The sequence below is a fragment of the Meleagris gallopavo genome, chromosome 7 (assembly GCF_905368555.1).
Source record: "Meleagris gallopavo chromosome 7, MGAL_WU_HG_1.1, whole genome shotgun sequence".
NCBI lineage: Eukaryota > Metazoa > Chordata > Aves > Galliformes > Phasianidae > Meleagris > Meleagris gallopavo.
Window position 1 is genome coordinate 7,286,360 of NC_139410.1, and position 20,937 is coordinate 7,307,296.

Below are 20,937 nucleotides of genomic sequence, written 5' to 3' on the forward strand. Positions count from 1 at the left end.
ATTTGAAATGCTTGGCTCCCTGCAGAAAAATAAGGGAAGATTATGCACATACCCTCTGTAAAACATAAAATCCACAACGACCAGTTTAAAACAACATAACTCTGCAACTACACTGTGCTGTGTTCATTGAGGTACATGCAGTTCAGAGAGATACCCCATCGTACTGGCTTCCCAAAACAGATTTTGGTGGATCTTATCTCTTCCAGGCAAATGTTGATCTGCAAATAGGAGAAACCAAACGGTTTTAGAAACCAAAGCCCTGTTGAGCTCTGTGCCATCTCAGCAAACAGTTGCTGACCTTCCTCATCAGTGCCATCCTCACACAATTCCCCTTCAACTTCTGGATTGAGAACCACCCCATGCCCTCAACTACACTCTCCATGGTTTTGTAGGCAGTCAGGTGGCTCAGCTCCTTGAAACAATGGTGTATCTTCAACTTGGAGGGTGGTCAACTTCTGTTAAAGTCTATTCCAGACAGAGAGGTAACTAATAATGGTAAGAAACATCAAGGAGGCAATGAAGGAAACCGTGTTATCTTTAAGGTTGTAGTTGACAGGAATGACTGTTATTTTAATGGTTATTTTAATGATAGACCAGGGACTCGTGGCATTCCCAGGGAGAAGGTATCCACCATAGATACAGTACAGAATAAGTGCAGCACGCAACTACATCACTTGCTGCTCTTAGGAAGAGATTTCTGGTCTGGGGCTAAGTCATTTTTTAAGCTTGTGGATGTGGAATCTTGGAGGAAGAATGAGTGCATGCCTTGTGCTTCTGAACTGCTGAAGATATACCAGTTGTGATGCAAGTGTGCCCAGTCTTGGAGAGATTACAAAACTTAACAGAAGTTTGAATTCTGTATGCAAGACCAGTATGTTCTAGAGAGTCATTTGTTGTCAGGATCGATGGAAGCATGGTGTTTTTAAGCACATAGCCTTGATAGTGGCAGCTGATGAATAATTAACAGAAAATAATGGTCAATGAAAGAAATATATCTTTGCTAATTTATAATGCCTTGGAAACTTCTGCATATATTTTCCATGAGTGTCTTTTCCTTGGAGGACTCTGAAAAAGGGTTTTTAGGGTTTGCTTGCTTTCAGCTATGGTTTTCAGTGGATAATGACTGAAACTGTGTCCTGATCAGTCTGACCATCCCCAAGGAGTTGCATTCCTTTAACTGTCTCTGTCTCCTTGCCTCTCTCTCTGTGTGCTGAAATTCTTGGCGCAGCTGGTTGCTCTCTCTATTAATGCTGCCTTTAATGCTTCATATTTTATGACTGTCCTTAGCTCAAAACTTTTCTGAACAGACTCATCTAAAATGGGAGTTCTTGCTTAGTTTGACCTCAGCTAAATTTTATTGAAAAGTTTCCTCCCATCAGTGGGGAGAAGGAATTGGACCTACTTTTCTCAAACTGACTTTCCAGTGACAGTAGAGAATGAAGGATTTTAGTATTTTAATGGGCTCCAGGAGTCAGATCCTCTGTGTGGCCACAGATAATTCAGTCAGATTTTCCCACCTTAATTCTGGAGAGTGGCTGTTAGTATTATTCCTTTTTTTTCCATGGACTTGGCAAGAGCTCTTGCATCCTCTGTGTTCCATGCCACCTGAGTTTCTGTCACTTTCTATTTCACCAAGTTTGATTGAACCCAGCTTCTGTATTACAACAGGTAAAGGTGTCCTTGCCCTGGGACATGGTTTAGTGGGCATGGGTTGATAGTTGGACTAGATGATCTTTAGCGATCTTTTCTAACCTTAATGATTCTGTAGTAAATCTTCTAGTAAATCTTATTCTAGGTTAATGAAAGCGTTATTAGCTGTATCTGACTAGGAGCTAGCAGTACAGACAACTGTATTTTGTTGGTGGCAACTGGGATGTAGATATTAGTTTGTACAACAGAAAAAGATCACTTCTCATTAGACTTGTGGAAACTTTGCTTGTGAAAACTGTGCTTAGACCTGGAAAATGTGTATATTGCCCCCTCTGCTCTTGGAATTGATTATTTTTATTGCTAGAATAAACCTGTGTAGAGTTAGTTCATGCTGATGGAACCACTTGAAAGTATCTGTAACTGCCCAACTGCCCAACATGGAAAGAATGAATGGGAAACATACCCAGGTGTATAAGAACAAAGTGCAATGGACAAAAACTGAAGTCAGAAAGTTGCAATTAGATACTAGAAAACAAATTTCAGCATGAGTGTAGTCAGATGCTGGAAAGGGAGTCTAGGGAGGTTGTGATACCCCTTGCCTTTATGCCGTATAATTTTATATATGTGATCTCATGCAAAATCTCTCCTTTCTCTCTTCTCTCCCTCTTCTCAACATTGCTATCAAATTAAGTGCCTAAAAGCCTGAGGTGCACAATCACCAATCACTCTGAATGTTCATAAGCTGAAAATGACATTATTTTTTTGTGGATTTATTTCATTTTTAAGGCTTTTACAGAAAGAATCTGATAGTGTTCTGTTCATACCTATTAATATTTCACACAAAAATGCGCTTTTAAAGCTTTCTGGGCTAACATGCACATCAGTGATTTCACCCATTTTTTCTCCAAATGCGCCGTGCTCTCACACTATAAATAAATATAAATGTCTGCATTTAGGAATTGTTAAAAAGGATTTTAAATGCTTGTAGAACAACAGAATAAGTAATGAGAGAGGGTAGATCTACAGCTTTCTGTTTTGTCATAACCATGTTTTCATATTCTGCTATGAAGAAGTCTTTGTATCCTTGCAAAGGAACACCTGGAGTTATCCAGGAGATCTGTCCCGTTTCAGTGATCCCAGCAGCACACTTGGAAGAGGGATTCTAATAATGTTGGGCACTGTTAGTAATCCTTTTTGAACTGCTCTAGTATCTGTGATTGTCACAGCAGTGTAATTTTGCACTGGTGTGTCATTTATGTCATTGTAAACTTGATGGACCACTGTGTTGCATCTTGGAAAAACAGTGGGTTAAAAATAACAAAATTGCCTTTGGTAATTAATATGAAATCCTAGTGACATGAGCAGCCAGCTGGAAATATGACTTTCCACTGGAAAGAAATAAGAATCACTGGAGCTTAGAATCCTTTATACAGCTTTGAGTGATCTCCAACAGTGCACTTGCCTTCCTGAATGCAGGGAGGAATGAGTAAATTCGTTCACAGAGCTGTGTCTTTACTATATTTACTATTTCTTCACTATGAGAATGGTGAGATGCTGGAACAGCTGCCCAGAGAGGCTGTGGATACCCCATCCCTGGAGGTGTTCAAGGCCAGGTTGGATGGGGCCTTGGGCAGCCTGGTCTGGTATTAAATGTGGAGGTTGGTGGCCCTGCATGTGGCAGGGAGGTTGGAGATTCATGATGCTTGAGGTCCCTTCCAACCCTGTGAAAACCCAGCCATTCTGTGATTCTATATCTCTGGAGCAATGGTCTCTGCAGGGGCAGCTTCAGCTCTTTAGGCTTTCCAAGATCCATAAAGACACCAATCTGTTATACTTGGAATAGTTTAACTGACTTCTCTTGGAACGAAACCACTTTCTGCTGCTGCTCATTTTACTGAGCCTTAATATATATTAAGTCTTAATAATTAAAGCTTAACCTCAAGAAACATAATTAGACTGTAAGGCCCAGTTAAGTATAATTTCTGGTTATAAATAAGAATTGAAGCTAACAAATTGCCTGCAGTGTCCAAAAGCAAAGAGAGTTATGGTTGTGGCTGGTAGGTGCGCAGAGCATCCAAGTGCTTAGCTTGGAGGTGCCTCATTTCCACACTACTTATTTTGACTTCCTACCCAGAAGCTTAAGGTTTGTAGCTCTTACATAGCACTGGTGGCCAAGAGAGGTGCAATCCATGCACACGGGAAGGATTCAGATCTCTCTTGGTCACAAGTGGGATGTGGTTTGGAGGTAATGCATCCTTGCCCATTTGTTTAATCTGAAGAGTTGACTTTATTTCAAAGCATTTGTGGGATGCTTGTTGCTGTTATATTGATCTTTCTCCTTTCAGAGTCTTAAGAAGTTCTGCTTAGCCACCAGTAGGAGAGACGCAGGGGATGAAATTGAAATGGCAGTTTACCCTTCTTTCTCCTTGGGTTTGTCATGTAGTTCATGCCAATTATATGCTTTTGAGAAAGTGCTCAAGTCCTGTCTCACACTTTACATTAAACAATTCTAATTGCTTTCTCTCCCTCTCTCACAATGCTTCAGAAATGCTGTGTCTGAATTGGAGACGTGATGAAACAGATTTGTTTTCCCCAGAGGAGAATGGGCTGTTTTCTCCTCCAAAGTCACACTATTAAAAGGGTAGAGTCATGCAGGCTGTTACCCCTGCTAAAGGTGAATTTCTGCTGTTTGGATAAAAAGGGAAGAAGCAGGTGATTATAGAAAGCCATCAAAGAGGGAGGGATGCAGAGGGCAAGTCGCACACAGTAAATGAGCTTCTATGTGAAATTTCATCAGCAGAAATTCGTTAGCCGAGGCAAAATAAATCCAGAGGGGATTTCTGTAATTGAAATATATGGATATATATTTTGTGAATCTCCATGTAACGCTTTGTTTTTGTTTCTGTAATTAGAAAGTAACCTGGCTGTTCCACAACCTGGCATCTTGTTCTCTCTGCTTATCCATGGGGATAATTTAGATGAGGAAAGGATGATGATGGCACAGAACTTTTTTGTCCATTTGATCCATCGTGCTTGGATAGTGCTGCAAAGCCCATCTGTATGGTTGTTTGAGCTCTACTGTGAGTTTTGGGTGAGAACAGGTGACCTCAGTCTGTACAGCCATTGAATGCTGCAGCACGGACTGCACTGTGAAACTCCATTAGCAAACCAGTGACCACCACCGGCAACTAGTGTCAAACCAAGGGCTGCCATGGGCAACCAGTGTCAAAACCTCCAGTGAGATATTGTTCTTAAACAGCGTTGATTGCATGTGGCTCAGAGCTTAGCTGAAACAATCTTGTCCCTAATATGGCTTTCATGGCCAATGGTTGGTAATTTTAATGCTGTCAGCCTGTGATACTACTTGACATAAAAAATTGAACTCTGTGTGGTGAAATGAGGCTAACTGTGTTAAAACCTAGAAAAATAGAATTAATATTTTGGTCAGCTTCGCAGGTGCATTGCCAATTCTGCCTTTGGTAGTAAAAAGCCCCATGAATTTTCTGGGTTGGAAGATGATTTACTGTTAGCTACTGAACCTCATAGCACCAGACTTTCTGCACAATAGAGACTGCAGGGTTCAGAAATCCCTGTAGCACTTCAGACACCATTTGCCTTAGATCTGCTCCTTGCTTTACACTTTTTTTTTCTTTTTTTTAAAGAATCATAAGGTTCATTTGTGTACAGAGATATCTTTCTTCCTTACAGTCTTTGGAACAATGGAAAATACTTTTATACTTCCGTTTCTTTTTGTGTTTTAGTAATTTAAGTGCTTGCTTCCTTCATAGATAGTGGCATAGGTGGTCTTTAAATGCTGATCCCGAGGATGAGAAATGTTATTTCTTTAGCCAGGGTCTGAAGAAGAATCCATAGTAGCACCTCTTTTATTGCTCAGAAATACCTTAATTTAGTCCAAAACAGGAGTTATCTTGAAATACTCCTCGTTCTGTGGAGTGGGAAGGACAGCAAACTCTATAGAGTTTGTCACGTTCTTATTGAAGTCTCTGGTGGAAATAGAGACCTGTTTTACTGGAATACAGTAAATATTAATGTATTTGCTACCACTTGAAATAATTGGTGTGGGTTTAGAATATTTAGAGGTGTATTCTCAGGTAAAGAATGCAGAAATACTGGGAAGTACAAATCGTTGTCAGGGAAGTAGTTCTTGTCTTTGCAAAATATTTTCTGTCTTACACTTGGGGCCCGCTTCCTTACTTAAGGTAGAGGTAAATTTGCTACATTTGAGAACCATAAAGTTTTCCTACAACCTCTTCACCAATTTTCCTATACCTAGGACCAGACCAAAGGGTTTGTTTCCCAATTCTGAAGTTGCTTTTTAAAACAAAGGATTGAGCTCCCTATTTATCTACTCATTAGTTCTTCATCTTGAGAGCTATCAATCAGCTCGGCTGCTTTCTCAGGGAAAGGACTGCTAAGGGACTCAATGCAGGTATAAGCCACAGGTCAAGATTCATCTTCAGTACTACCCTGTTATGGATGCATGACCACATTGCTTCTGGCTGCCTCTGAAAACTGTTCCTATGAAATGTGATTGTGAATACAGAACATCACCAGGAATTGCTTTGAGAGCTATTCTTCCCGGGCAGAAGATGTACAGAAGTGTTGTAGCTCCCTCTGAGAATTAGCTGCAAGTCTTTGATTTGTTTTCTTATGCTGTTGAAGAGTAGTGGATCATGATGAATTATGTCTTTGGGCTGAGTGCACACGTAGAGCAAGCAGCCTCAAATCCTTCCTGACTTAAATAGAAGGTCACTGGTCTGTGCTATTCTATGGAAAGTTTCTCTCATGGATGGTGAAACTGCATCCTAGGTTTCTGGGAGGAAATGAAATAAAGGAAACATTTTCCTTCAGTCTGACATTGCTCAGAAAATAATCTGCAAACTGTAGTTGCCTCCAATGGTTTGAACTCTTAATTGTTTTTTTACTACCAGCTTTGGGTAGACTTCATGGGGTAACAGGTCTTAAAAGAGGTGAAGTAGCATGTGTATGTCATGATTACAGGCTGCATGGCTTTGGTGAGGACCTGGAGTTCCATGTGGTCATCATTCTGTGATCCTAGCAGCTTTTAGTGTCTAAATGTTTAGTTTCTCCTTCTCTTTTGTTCCTGTTTTGTGGGTGAACCAGTTGGATACCAAGTCAAGAAGGAAAGAAAATGGAGCAGTGAAGTCCATGGTGGCTGCCTGTTTGTAAGTCATTAATTGTCAGTGTGCAGTGTGTATTGAAGGGCTGACATGCTGTTTGAGGCCAGGTTGGATGGGGCCCTGGACAAACCTGATCTAGTACCTGATTTTGTGGTTAGCAATGCCGCCCGTGGTAGGGGGATTGGAAAGAGATCATCTTTGAGGTCCCTTCCAGACCAAGCTGTTCTGTGGTTCTGTGATACAATTCTATGGAACTGTGAAGTTAAGACTCTAAATGAAGACCTCTGCAAATGTGCCAAGGTAACACGAAATTTTGGATAAACAAATCTCCATCGCAGATTGCTCAGGGGCCAGGCAGCAGAATAGAAAAAGTAGATCCATTCCCTCTTCTGCTGCTGCCTCCTGGCAGTCAGTTTGCTTCCTCCTGCTGCACATCCTCATCATCACCACACGACCACTCCCCACCATTACATCTGTTCTAAGTAGGTGGTTAAATGGGCACTCTGGGTAGCTCTGCTTTCTGCAGAGAGAGCAGACTTGGGAGCAGCCTGACTTTCCAAGCAGTTGCTGTGAATTTCATGCCAGTAGAAATGACTTCAACCAAAGTTTCATGGGTGTTGATTTTAGAACTGTATTTTATCTTTTGATACACTAAAATCTGATTATTTATTCTCGCAAGCATTTTCCTTACATCTCTGGCTTTGTAGTAGTGCTGTTGGTAGGATAAATCAGCTGCAGTACTGTTATCAGTTTCTAGAGTACATTGGCAGCACATGGAACAGAAACAGCTCTCCACTTCCTGCAAATAACCTGCAGCAGTTATTTATTTCCTACATCCTGCTGCAAGTATGCCTTTCTTCATTATTTATTGGTGAATGAATAGGTAAGTAATCCTGCCATTGATTATTCCTATGCATTTTCTCGTTGTCTGTGCTCTCCCTTAAAAGGAAAGCATGACACAGATTAAAAAAGGTGGGGCTTTGCAAGCTGAAGTATATCAAAACCTTCCTCTTTGAGTAATGATTTCAGTAGAATTGCTGGGGCACGTTCTGGAGACTCTGGTAAGTGCTCTGCACCGGTACATGATGAGGCTTTGTTTTTCCTTTGCTTAAGAGTGTGTGCTTTTTATATGCTGAAACTGAGGATGCCGCACCTCTGAAGTTTGGCACTACTCTTATCTGTTTGGAAGACTTTGCTTAAAGCCAGCTGTTAGAAAAATTCTGTTGCTGCAAATAGTGGTTAGATTGATCTGAAACCTTTCTGAAAATGGAAGCGAGTCTTTTCAATTGCAGGCAATATTTTTAAAAGCCTGTTTATTAAAACCTCTATTAAAATTTATTGTTTACCACTTCTGTTCTATTTTTTCCATTAGTTGCTTCCAGGCTGGAGATTTCCTTGGAAAATGCTTCTTTAAGTGCTGTGGAAGCTGTATACTTAGCTGTACATCTTATAAGATGATTCTAATTTTTATCTCAGGGCTATTATTCTCCGAAACGTGTTGGTTCCAAACAGTTACACTTTCGTGCAGTAGTCTGTGCTGTAAAAAATTGTCTTCCTATCTCTTTAGTGGGTTGGAAGCATGATGAAAAATGAATTGCGTTTGCCTGTTGCAGAGGCTATAGCTGGCACATCTCTCACAGTATGAACAAATGGTGTTATTTCTGACACTCATGGAGTTAAGAAGTCTCTCTCCCAAATATCAGCTGAACACTGTGCTATCAGCACAGCTCTTCAGTACATAAACTTACATGCAAGTCCGTTTTGCTTGTCTCTGGTTTTCAGGGTTGTTTTGCACCATTGCTAACTTTTCTCACTTTGTTTGCAGCGCATTCCTTCTTGTCAATTATTTACAAATGCAGCGAGACAAACTTGAAATTCTTTAGTGCTCCAAATGAATAATTTAATGCCCTTGTTTCTATTTAATCTTCTCTGCTTACAGTTATGCCCATGGTCTGTTTTCTGATGTTAACTTACAAGGCAAATCAACAAGCGAAGTAAAGCCTGGCCAATAAATGCTTCACAAATCCAGACCAACACTCATTTCTCCCCGTGGATCTTTTATCTTGGCTTTAACCCTTATAAACATTTTTGCATCAAAAATAAATCACGTGAAATAACGAGAACTGCATGGTGGATTCTTTATAACTATGCCTCCCAATGCACTCATCAGGCACACAGCTAAATGAGTGAGGTGGTGTGCATTTGCTGTTGCTTTAGACAATCCAGTTTTGTGTTATCTGCTTTTTTATAATGATAGTGAAGTACAAATATAAATGTTTCTGTGAAAACTTGCCTTTTTTCTTGCTTTGGGAGTTGCTCTAATGATGACTACTTCTTCCAGCTGCCCTTGACTGGTAGTCGAGGTAGTTCTGCTTTTAGTCAAAATCTGTGAGTAAATGGTTTATTTTCCACTGGGTTGTTTCTGGTCCTCTGAAATGATCTATTCTCACCCCAGGGTGCTTTTTTAGAGCTGGAGGATGAGTGCTGGTGCACCTGGGAGGCAACTTTTTCTCCATGTGGTATCATCTGAGACACGAGCCCAGTGTACACAGTGGGAAGAAAGGCAGGAGAAAAGGCAGCATTGAAAGCAGTGAGATTTCAGCTCTGTGCCTTAGCTGAGGCTGCTCCACAGAGGGAAGCCAGCACCCTTACATGCTCTAGAGGGTGACTGCAATATGTTTGGTACTGAAACTGATATGTTAATGAACTTTAAATCCCCTTACTCTCCTTCAGGTTGCATCCTTTGGCTGTCGTTGGTAGAGCAGGTGACAGAGATGTGAGGGCTCTGAATTGAGGAGCTGTGGTGCTGCACCTGCTCTAAGTTTCTGGTGTCCCCCTGGGTCAACTTCTTTTTACACGATGACTCATTTTTTGTGACTCGAAATGTTACTTATTAATATCACACACCAAACTAGGAAGCTGCTCATTGTATATGAGCACTCAATAGCACAGTGTGCCCATCCGACGTGGCAGGGAGAGAGAGAAATATTGGGATGAAGTGAGATATATGCGAAGGCATATGCATTCCTTTCTCAAAGTATGTTGACTTAGAATTCTTTCTAAGTGGGGAAAGAAAGAAGAAAGTCTTTTTGTGGAATGAACTAGGAGAAAAGATTTCCTCTGAGTGCTAGTTTCACGTTTTAGCAATCAATTAAATGTAAGATTTTTATGTTGAATTTGAATAAGCCCTTCCTTTATCCCCTCCCAGGACACCTTGTCCTTGCTGATTCTCTCTATTGAAGGAAATGACCATGGCACTGAGCCTTTCCCCTCTGCCATGCCATTCCAGGTTTCTGCAGGCACCATGAGGCACCGAAGAAATGGCAATTTTGAGAGTTCCAGACTCCTCAATTCCAGCATGTCTCGCAGCATAGATGTATCGTGCAATGACAGTGTGAGTATCAGGAGATAGCTGATGAACTTGGGAGATGTTTGATTGATGTGTCAGCTTTATGGACGTTTCCCAGTCAGATGGACCAGAGTTAACCACAGTTTGGAAAGTATCATCAGGTTTAACCTCTGTAAGTTATTTGGAAATTCGTGCAATCCATGCAAATGGAGATGTTTTCTAGTCTACAGCTGACTGTATGGTGCCACTGAATTCAAGTAAGATGTTTTCTATGTGGATCTGCTGGATTACAACTGCTGAAATTCAAGTAAGCTCTCTAGCAATTCATAGGGTATAAATTCTGCTTTGGTGTTCAAGTTTTTTATGGGGGGAAGCCCCACATTCTGTTATATTGTGCTTGATAGAAAAGTATTGATATCACTTTGTTACTTGAGTGCCTGTTTGTGATGTTTAGCTGTCTTCTGTGTTTTGTCTGTTTCCCTCAATGCTTTCTCTTTCCTTCCTACCAACCACTTTGAGAAGGCAGACTTGAAAATCACACCAATTTCACTTTGTGCTTGAACTGACTATACTGTTACTGAAGTCTGTACTGTTTCATAAGCTATTGAAAGTGATTCTTTTTTTCCCCCAAGGATTTGGTCAACTTCATTCGAGAAAACTTTAAGAAGAGAGAATGTGTCTTCTTTACAAAAGACAGCAAGTCAGTGTAAGCAGCCATTTTTCTCTTGTTTTGCAGATGTTGGGTGTCAGGAGCTGAGGGTATTGCTTCTTGCTAAGCCATGTGGCAGGGGTTGTTTGGGAAGCAGACTCAGGAGTCTGAATCTAGCAGTGCAACCTCACCTCAGTCTTGCTTGTACAAGTCCTTTGGTTGTCATTGCTTGTTTGGTCTGTTAGCGTATGTCTGGGATATTGTTCAGTCATGGTCAGAAGAACTGGAATTCTAATGGTAGGATAGGTACCCTGGGATGCTTCTCCCAGCCCTACAAAGTGTTTTGGTCACACATTCTATATACTGTAATTTATAAATTACATAAATTTGCTGCTGCACTAATATTACATACATTATAAGATTGATTTCTATGAAGGTAACCTACAAAGAAAATCAGATCCATCTGCCTGCCTGCTTCTGGGCTATCAAAAATTGAAAGCATGTTGTTGAGGGCATTATCCAAATGTCTTTTGAACACTGGCAGGCACGGGCCATCGACCACCTTGTTAGGAAGTGTGTTCCAGTGTTTGACCACACCTGGGCCATATCCCTGTAATCTGCCCAGTAGTATTTATGTCCCTGCCTCCACTATCTATTCTTTTCTTTTTTGTGCTACCTGGACCAGTACCTCTAACTGAGAGGAGTAAGAAGTGTATTACCTGTGCTCCCAAACTTTCATCATTGTGTGGAGGGATATGTTGGTGATTCTGAGTTGCCTTGTTGCTACTCAGTACTGAAAGAGCAGAAGGAGATGTCCTTTCCCTCTCAATTTGAGGTGTATTAGACCAGTCAGACCCTGGATTTACATTGAAAATGATTATAATGGACAGAACAGTAACTTTTTACTCTTCCTACCTGGTTAAGAGCGCAGAAAGGAGGAGAAACTATTTGTATTCTTAAGTTTAGTGGCTGATAAGGTCATCTGGTGGTGTCTGATGCTGAGATGTGCTCTGACTCTGAGCATCTGGTAGGCTTTCAAATTAAGCTGCTGATGTTTTAACTTGGGTTAGGGTAAGGAAAGAAGTCATATAGGCCCATTCACTCTTCTTCCAGGGGCAATTTGTGTAAGTGTGGATACCCTGAAAGTCAACATATAGAGGGGACTCAGATCAATGATGATGAAAAGTGGAATTATAAGCAGCACACCAAGGAACTTCCTACCGATGCCTTCGGGGACGTTCACTTTGAAAACATAGAAAGAAGAGGAAAGGTAAGTGATCTTCTTAAAGGGCATATGTCAGGCCCCTGTGGGAGTCCTGAATGCAATGCCAGTGGGGGTTCCTAAAAACAGGGAAGGTGAAGCTAAAGTAGATTTTATTCCAAAGGAAATGGGAAGAGTTAGGCTAGAAAGGAGCTGAGATGGTTTCTTAAGCTGTAATAGCTGTAACAAGGAACAGTTTCTTCGGTGTTATTTGTTTTGTAGACTGGTGTGTGTGTGTGTGCGCGCGCGTGCGCGCGAGCATAGGTGTTTCCAGGTGTGACCAAAGAATGGCTGGGTGAAGGTGATGCTTGTTTGCTGTTTGTTTGTTTAGAGTCTGGAGGAAATAGTTTCAGCTTGACCTGTGATGTCTGTGATGAGTATATCTGTGTGCTTTTGCACTGCCCACTCTGTGTTTCTCACCACTACTGAAATGTGATGGTGTTGAAGAACAACTTAGCACCCTTTTACCCATCTTTACTAGTGAACCCAGCACAATAACCTTAAGTGCTTGAATGACTGAGCTCTGATAAAGATGCTTTTTTCCTGACTTTCTGACTTTAACATTAAGGCAGGGTTGTTTCTTAGAATACTGCTCCTTTTCAGTGTGGATAAACTTATGCTTCAGAAAGAAAATGGTGTGAGACTGTGCACCAGTGTGACTCCTGGGGCAGGAGCATGGGTAACATGCTTTGCTGTTGAAGATGCAACAGGATTCGTGAGATAATAACCATAGAGATTTCACATCTGGAAGGACATAAGACCTTTTTTCTGAGAATCTGTGCTCTTCACTACAGAAGCTGCATGCACATACCTGGTTGGTGTTCTCCAAAATCATCACTCATGTTTTTAATGGCTTTACCATTGCATGGCGTGTCACTGCTGCCTACAGAGCTTTCTGACTGCTCACCTCTTTCTCCCCCCCCCCCCCCCCTTTTTCTCCTCCTCCCCTGCATCTTTTTCTCCTTGCCCCCCTCCCCCAAATCCGAGGTAATTAAACACCCTCTTCAGTGAGGGGTAGGAAGATTCACACTCTACATCCCACTCCCAAGGACACACCATTATTTTAGTAGAAATGCTAGATGTGAACAGGCCAATAAAAAGTCTACCTTTAATAAGTCCTACTTCAGCTCGTTTATTTCTGCAGTATTGCTCAGAACCTGTACCTTCCAAGAACACGCAGTTTCTGTATTTAATGTTCTGGTGGCCTTCAGTCTGAATAAAAGCTTGCTTCGCTGAATACCTGCCTGAATTCAGCTGCAGAGACACCTGTTATTGCCCGTGTGTGAGGGTCCACGAGTCTGTGGGCATGCACTAGCTGGGTGCATCAGGCAGATGGCACTGTTGGATTTTGGAAACAGCAAGCTGCATTCAGCTGAACGGGTTACAGCCTGGCAAGGACTAGAGGTGGAAAGTGCCGGGTGGATGGTGGGGTTCAGAGCCTCGTACTGGAGAAATGCCTTCTAGCTACAAAGCTAATAGAGTTGCATTGGCTGTTCTGAACCATTTGCAAGATCTAGGCTTGGGAACCTCCCTAGAACATTAGAGTGTGTTATTTGGTTCAATGTGAATGCCCTTCAAGGTGTTTTTTAGCATAGAAAAAATAGAACAGTGAGCTTTTTTACATAAATGGAGAGATGGTAGGTCTATGTGAAACCAGTTATCCATTTAATGTTCTTTATGGCATCCTTGTAGACTGTTCAGACTTTACTGTGAGTTTGATGTAGTTAGCTTTGTTACAGTTAGAACTGCTGTATCACAGACTTGCTTGGCGTTCATCCTGTGGATCCAAGGTCCAGGAGTGGAAGGTTTGGGAAGCCTTACAATGACTCTTCTGGTCTCTGAAGGGAGGATTTCAGTATTGATCAGGGGGATCTTTTCCTCCTTGGGTATGAGATGCTAGGAGTTGTTTATACAGATCTTTTTCAAGACAGTTTGCTTGTGCTCTTTCTTCTCAATGCTTCTGAATTATACAGTTATTTCAATTGGATTTGTTACTTCTAAAACTATTTTTACCCGCCTCACACATTTACACTCAAACATTGACTGTTATTGCCCATTGATTTCTTTTTACAGACTGTTACCTGTGCCATCTGGTGTCAGCATTCTTCCACACCACCCTTGTTCTGGGTCATACATCATTCAATCTCCACAGAATAACTGCATGTCATCATTATAAGCTAAAGCTAAGACAAACACAGACAGTCCTTACCAGATTGCCAGACGGCTGCTGTCACAGCTGTAATCAGTTCACACCAAGCTGATTCTTAGAATTTCGATTCGGTACAGAGACAGTGAACTTCAGGTTGGATGTTAGAGAAATTTCTTCTCTGGAAGAGTGGTCAGGTGCTGGAATGGGCTGCCTAGGGAGGTGCTGGAGTCACCAACTCTGGAGGTGTTCAAGAAACATTTGGATGTTGTACTAACAGATGTGTTTTAGTGGGAAATATAGGTGGATGGTTGGATTGAGTGGTCATGGAGGTCTTTTCCAACCGTGGTGATTCTATGACTCAATGACTTTCACTAGTAGTGGCAAATGTGTTTCCTGGGCTATGCAGTTTATCTTCTGTGCAGTTGAAGATGTATGTGGCAGAACACAGGGTACAGTCTCGGCACTGCAGCTCACCCAAGTTGCAGTTTTGGGTCTGAAAAGGCAGAGCTGGGTGACTTGAGATAAGCAGTCATGTTCGTCCCTATGCTGCTGGTTGTAAACTACCACTCAGTGCTCCGCTTTAAGACTATCCCTTATCTCTAGACCTGATCTGTAAATAGAGGAAAGTACCTCAGAAATCCCAGTAGTGGCGTCTGGATGTGGGGAGAATATTAAGATGCCTTAGAGGAAGAAATAAATTCTTAAGCTTTGATTCTTCATCAGTTCACTCACTGCCCACCAGCTGTTGGAATGGGAGTGTACGATAGAGAAGAAAATACAATTCCTGGTCTGTTTCCAGCTATCAGTGTTTATCTCTTGTTATTTTTCTCTTATTTTTTCTCACTGAAGTACATCCGTTTGTCATGTGACACAGACCCTGAAACACTCTATGACCTCATGACACAGCACTGGCACCTGAAAACCCCTAACCTTGTCATCTCTGTCACTGGAGGGGCAAAGAACTTCGCGCTCAAGCCCCGAATGCGCAAGATATTCAGCAGGCTGATCTACATTGCCCAGTCCAAAGGTAAAGACCTGCACATGGATTTGCATTGCTACATCTGCATAAGGCTGATGGAGAGAAAGCAGCTAAGAGGGTCAGCAGGGAAGCAGAGAGTTCGCTTTGTTTCTGCTTGGCTGGTGCACGTGGGACAAATGTTACCTATCAGTTTGTAAGTTACAGAGTTGAGAACTAGTCATTCGGATGCCCATGGCAATGTAAGGTAGGCTGTGTGGCATGTATTTTATGCTTAACTGAAGGGTAAATGCCTCGAAGTGTCAAGTTTTGAGTGGGAGTGGGATTGTGGTCTTTGAAAGGGAAGGGTATTCCACTGTATCCTCCCATGTTATCCCTCCACATTGTCCCCAGGGGCCTGGATTTTCACAGGAGGCACACATTATGGGCTGATGAAGTACATTGGGGAAGTGGTCAGAGATAACACCATCAGTCTGAGCTCCGAGGAGAATGTGGTGGCTATTGGCATAGCAGCCTGGGGCATGATTTCCAACCGAGAAAGCCTGATTCGCAGCGGTGATAATGAGGTAAGAAACATGTACAGTCAGTGGGGAAATAACGACAGGGCTCTGCTCTAAATTATGCAAATTACATCCTTGATTGCTGCTCTGAGCAGTGATGATGGGTTCAGCTGATGCTATCAGTTATGTGATGACTGATTTGAGCAATTAGTAAAGAGGTCGTCTTATTATGTTCTGGTAGACCTGAGCTTGATGGACTTTTTTTTCCAATGAAATGTTTGTGTAGAAACACAACAGCAACTTGGCCACACAACAGTTAGCTTTTGTGTACCTGAAACAATTCAACTTGGGGCCAGCTTTTGCAGTGAGATGAAATACCAAGTGCTCTTTCCAAATCAGAAGGGTGCTAAGGTGTTCTCGTATGCAAGATGGTCTCAAACATCTTGCCTGGTGGGGGGGAGGACCAGCTAGTGATCTAGCTGTGGGCTTAGCATGCCTGCATGGAAGTTCAGCTGCTCTAACTTCGTGTCTGACAGAGTTATGGAATAACCTCTTCCACAGTTACTCTAGCTGTGAGATCCTTGAGTAGTTACCCACAGTGGGGATTTCCATTAACTAAGACACCCTGTGCCACATGTCCTATTGAGGCAGTCCCATCAGTCAGATACACTGGCACATCTCCTTTTATATCTTGTATAAGCTATCTTTTACAAGCGTATCTAAAATCCATCCAGCTAGATAAGAAAACTGATGAGTTTACTGAGGGCTCTGAGATGATTTGGGAATTGGAGTAGATGATCTCAACAGGTCCCTCCCAACGTCGAAAATTCTGCAATTCTCTGATGTGTTGAAAGTAAGTTTTCTGCAGATTTAATGTTTCCAGTGGATGAAGGAAACATACTTGCCTCCTGCATTGCTTAACAGAACTTCTGAAAGGACTAAATTGTTACAACTAATTTTGTTCTGTTTCATTACCGGAGATTATGGGAGGATCATCTTAAATCTGTATTTGTAAAGAAAACAAGATATTTGTACTGTGCTCTATTATGATGTTTCTCTCACTATCTTTTGTTACTGTTGGGACTGTTAGTGTCTGGAGTCAGGACTCCTAAATGATAAAAAATAACTGGTGTTTGGAGGTTCAGCTGCTGCTGGTTTGACCTTCAAAACTTGTGCATGCTTTGCCCTTGCTTTTCTGTTAAACACTGTGCTTGTGATTCTAGGGGTACAACTTGGCTCATTACATAATGGATGATCTCAAGAGAGATCCCCTCTATTGCCTGGATAACAATCACACCCATCTCTTACTGGTTGACAATGGCACCCACGGGCACCCAACAATAGAGGCAGAAGTACGAACTCAGTTAGAAAAGTACATTTCGGAGCGAGTTATCCCAGGTAGGTGTGGATGTCAGGTCGCAGGCCTCCTCCTCCTTGGACCTTGCTTGCTCTGGGGCTCAGTACTCATTCCAGGGAATGAAAAAGCAGTAGAATCATCCCTTGAATGCTAAGTGGAAGGGGTGTGTTACCTGCATTACATCTTGAGCACTTTCAAGAGCAACTAGGCTTCTTCAGAGCCAACTCTTTCCCCTCATTTCCATTTTTTATGTGACAGTAGTCCTCTGTAGGACACAACAAATAATCTGCTTCAGCAATGCAGCCCTTCTTACTCTTCCTTCTGGTGGAAGCTGGCCATTGACTTCTGCATGTGGCCCAACTGGCACTGAATTCCAGGTTGCTGAAGCACAACTACACAGGAGCTGATATTATGCTTTTAAAAAATATATCTGTGATGATCCATCTGCATCCTGTTTATAAACAATTTCTTCCTTGGCCCCTTCTTTGCTAAGAAGGAAAAAGACAAAGGCCTTGGCAGCTGTTCTTAACTTTGTGTCTCTTAAAACCAGCTGGAGTCATGTGGTTCTTAGCTTTCCTTTACCATTGAAAACGTGGAATCAGCAGTTCTGAATCTCCAACTTTTGATAAGAACCTTGCATCTAGACTCCAAATGGTCAAAGCGATAGGTAAATAGGGTGAAATCAGGTGTTTTGGGTCTTCAGAGCTACTAAAATTATGATTGCTAGGAAGAAAAAAAGCTGGAGAAGGCTGATGCTAGCTTAGCAGAATGTTAAGCAAAACTGAGTTTTCATTAAAAATAAGAGAAGTTGTTGATAGATTTTCCCAAACCAACAGTAAACTGGTATCAAAATGAGTGCATGAACAACTCAGAAATGATGTCTTTTGAACTGAGGAAAATAGGTTGGTCAAACTGCACTAACAGGTTGAATATTTTTTTTCTTTTGGCCTGCTTCACAGAATCAAATTACGGTGGGAAGATTCCAATTGTATGTTTTGCTCAAGGAGGAGGGAAAGAGACTTTGAAAGTGAGTTTATTTCTTTCATTTGTTTCTTTCACTTTTTCCAGGAGTGACATAGGAACGTTGCTCTTCTATATCAGAAGAGTCTTTGTCAGCCATGTCACTATTTACCTTCTTTAGTTTATCTAATGATTTGGTTTGCCAAAATTTGCCTTGCACTTGTTCAGTGGAGATTAGTATTTTCATTTCATACACAGAGAAGATCAGCTTGTGTTGGAGATGCTCCAGTTTAAAGCCTGCTAAAGCTGACCTTATTGCTGATCCTGTGAACTGTAGGCCACATCTAGTTTAAACCTAGAGAGCTGAACAAGTTAGCTAATACTGAGGCTAGTCAAACTGGGTGACAAAAAATGTTCCTAATAATTCTAAACACAGTCTCTGTTACCATTTCATTGCTAACATTAATCAATTAGTCTATGTCACTCTGTGAAATCGTTACCCCAGCCTTTCTGTAAGTCTCGTGGTGTTTGATTCTACTTGTGTGATTAATTTAGCTTTGCCCACAAGCATATTGTAGATGAATACAGATGCAGAGTTCAATGCGCTAATCAGAAGTCCAAAGATAAAGATGAGATGAAAGCATCCATTCAAGTTTTAGAGCGAAGCTTTGCTGTAAGTGCTATCTTCTTTTAGTTCCAAGTAGCCAACTTTTAAGAGAGGATTTTAGTACAACTGAAGGAGTTGTACTGAATGCTGTATAAGAACAGCTGGTTGAGAAGCATTATGATTTCCTGTATGGAGAGACATCAAACCACCATGATGCATAACACATTTACTAGCTATCTTAATCAGTATGATAAAAGCCACATCAAATTAAATGCTTCGTTCATGGAAGGAGGATCCTCTGAAATGTTACTGGATGATGCTTCAAGGATGGGTTCGTGCCAACCATGGGGTTTACTCATTAGTGTTAATAATACACTCAGACATCTTTGTCTGCCTTCTTGCTCATTTGTAGGTAAAATCAAAACCTATCTTCTGCAGGAGTAAACTGAGTCTCTGACCAGCTCAAAGTGACCATCAGGTTTCATGCTGCAGAAGTCTGTTTGTATAAGACTATTGGCTTTTCCTCTAACAAATAAAGCTGGAGCCCTTGTACTCACGTTTAGTGTTACTTAAGCAATACTTGTCCGTAAAAGAGTAGTGACTGTTGGTTTAAGTTGGATGTCGAGAAAAATATCTTCACAGAAAGGGTGGTCTATACTAAAATTACTAGGCTTTCTTCCTGAATAGTATTCTTAAATAGACTGTTGTGGTGCAAGTCATCATCTCTCCTCTTTGCTCCCTAGTCTATCCATGTGGCCATCAAAAGTAAAATTCCCTGTGTTGTCGTGGAAGGCTCTGGACGGATAGCTGATGTTATAGCTAGCTTGATGGAAGCAGAAGACACCCTTACTTCTTCATGTGTCAAGGAGAGTTTGCTGAGGTACCTGCCTCGCACCATTTCAAGCCTTTCAGAAGAGGAGACTGAAAGCTGGATCAAATGGGTAAGTAGTAAGTGCTGTTGTAGAGAGATGGTGAGGCTGAAAGCAGCAGAAGGGTAGAAAGGAAACAAAGTCAGGAGCAGCCAGCTTTTGGAGGAACAGCATGTGTCTTACTTGGACTTAGTAGTACTGCATACCTGGAATGCAACTGAAGGTGTAACACTGTACATACACCAGCAAATTCATCTGCCTTTTTTTTTTTTAATCTTTGACCACAGATAGAATACTCAGAATTCAGCTACCATGCTGACTATTTATTACAAGAGTGTTTTTTTGGAGACTGGGAGACAGGACAACTAAGGAGAGCACCTGCTCTCTTATATTGCTCGGGCCAGATTCAGGAAACTGTTGTGACTCTCCATTTACCTGATCTTCTGACTGACCGTTTTAGATATACTTCTGCCCTCCTAAATAGGGACAAAAAAATGGAGCACCAGGAAAATCTTAATGTTCTGTTATTTTTCAGAAGTCTTTGTTCCAACAACACTTCCGCCCAATAGTCCATTAACTTAGGTTAATTGACTTCCTCAATTAAAAGCCAGTGCTTTATCATAGGGTCTGACTTAGTTTTCCTCTTCTGTTTAATTATCTCCTGCCTTCATGGGAGGGAGCAGAAGGTGGAAAGTGATTGCATGTTCATAATGGGGGGTGGAAAATGATGTGTTGCTTCCTGTACGTGTAAGTCCCCTTCACTCATTTTTCTCCCCTCTTTATTTAATATTAGTTACTTTTAATGTATGTATCATTCTAAGCTGTTTGCAGGCTCCAGGTAGAGATTCAGTTGGTCATACATAAGAGTAGTTCCTTATTACTGATATTGTGTTTTTTGGGATATTTGCTGTATTCAGAGAAAAACTAATCTTACACTTTGGCAGCTTAAATCTCATCTGCTTCTGTCTGGACTTGTGTAAATTTTAACTGTACTTGGAAACAGGACCAATGAGAAGGAGGTTTGCTACAGAGTGATGGAAGATTTCTTTTAAAGAGGCTCTAGGAGATCAACTGCTAAACATTCTAGATTGCTTTGAGTTGAAACTTCTTTTTGTAGATCAAAGAAGTCCTTGAGAACCCTCATTTACTGACAGTTATCAAAACAGAAGAAGCTGGAGATGAAATTGTGAGCAATGCCATTTCTTTTGCTCTGTACAAAGGCAAGTAATTGTCTTTCTGTTCTGTCGTTTTGTGTGTGTGTGTGGTATTTTTGTGTGCTGCTTTTTAAACAGGCGGACAAAGATGTGTTACTCTGGGATTCTGAACTGTGGGGTTTTGCCCTGTGCAAATGTATTTTCATAAGCTGAGTGATGTGCTGAACCTGGAAACCATCAGTTCTTTTGCATGCAACATTTTTGTAAACTTGAAGTAACTGTCCCAGTGGGAGA

General features: G+C 41.4%; 1 protein-coding gene across 1 annotated transcript in view; it reads left to right on the forward strand.

Annotated features, from left to right (window-relative positions):
* Nucleotides 1-10,089: 10,089 nt before the first annotated feature.
* Nucleotides 10,090-20,937, forward strand: part of TRPM8 (transient receptor potential cation channel subfamily M member 8) — a 37,619-nt gene continuing 26,771 nt past the window's right edge. The window contains exons 1-9 of the mRNA XM_085228038.1: nucleotides 10,090-10,206; nucleotides 10,794-10,867; nucleotides 11,924-12,080; nucleotides 15,070-15,247; nucleotides 15,590-15,762; nucleotides 16,920-17,094; nucleotides 18,013-18,080; nucleotides 19,364-19,561; nucleotides 20,607-20,709. Of these exons, the coding sequence (XP_085084164.1) occupies nucleotides 10,090-10,206; nucleotides 10,794-10,867; nucleotides 11,924-12,080; nucleotides 15,070-15,247; nucleotides 15,590-15,762; nucleotides 16,920-17,094; nucleotides 18,013-18,080; nucleotides 19,364-19,561; nucleotides 20,607-20,709 (1,243 nt within the window). The remainder of the gene's footprint in view (nucleotides 10,207-10,793; nucleotides 10,868-11,923; nucleotides 12,081-15,069; nucleotides 15,248-15,589; nucleotides 15,763-16,919; nucleotides 17,095-18,012; nucleotides 18,081-19,363; nucleotides 19,562-20,606; nucleotides 20,710-20,937) is intronic.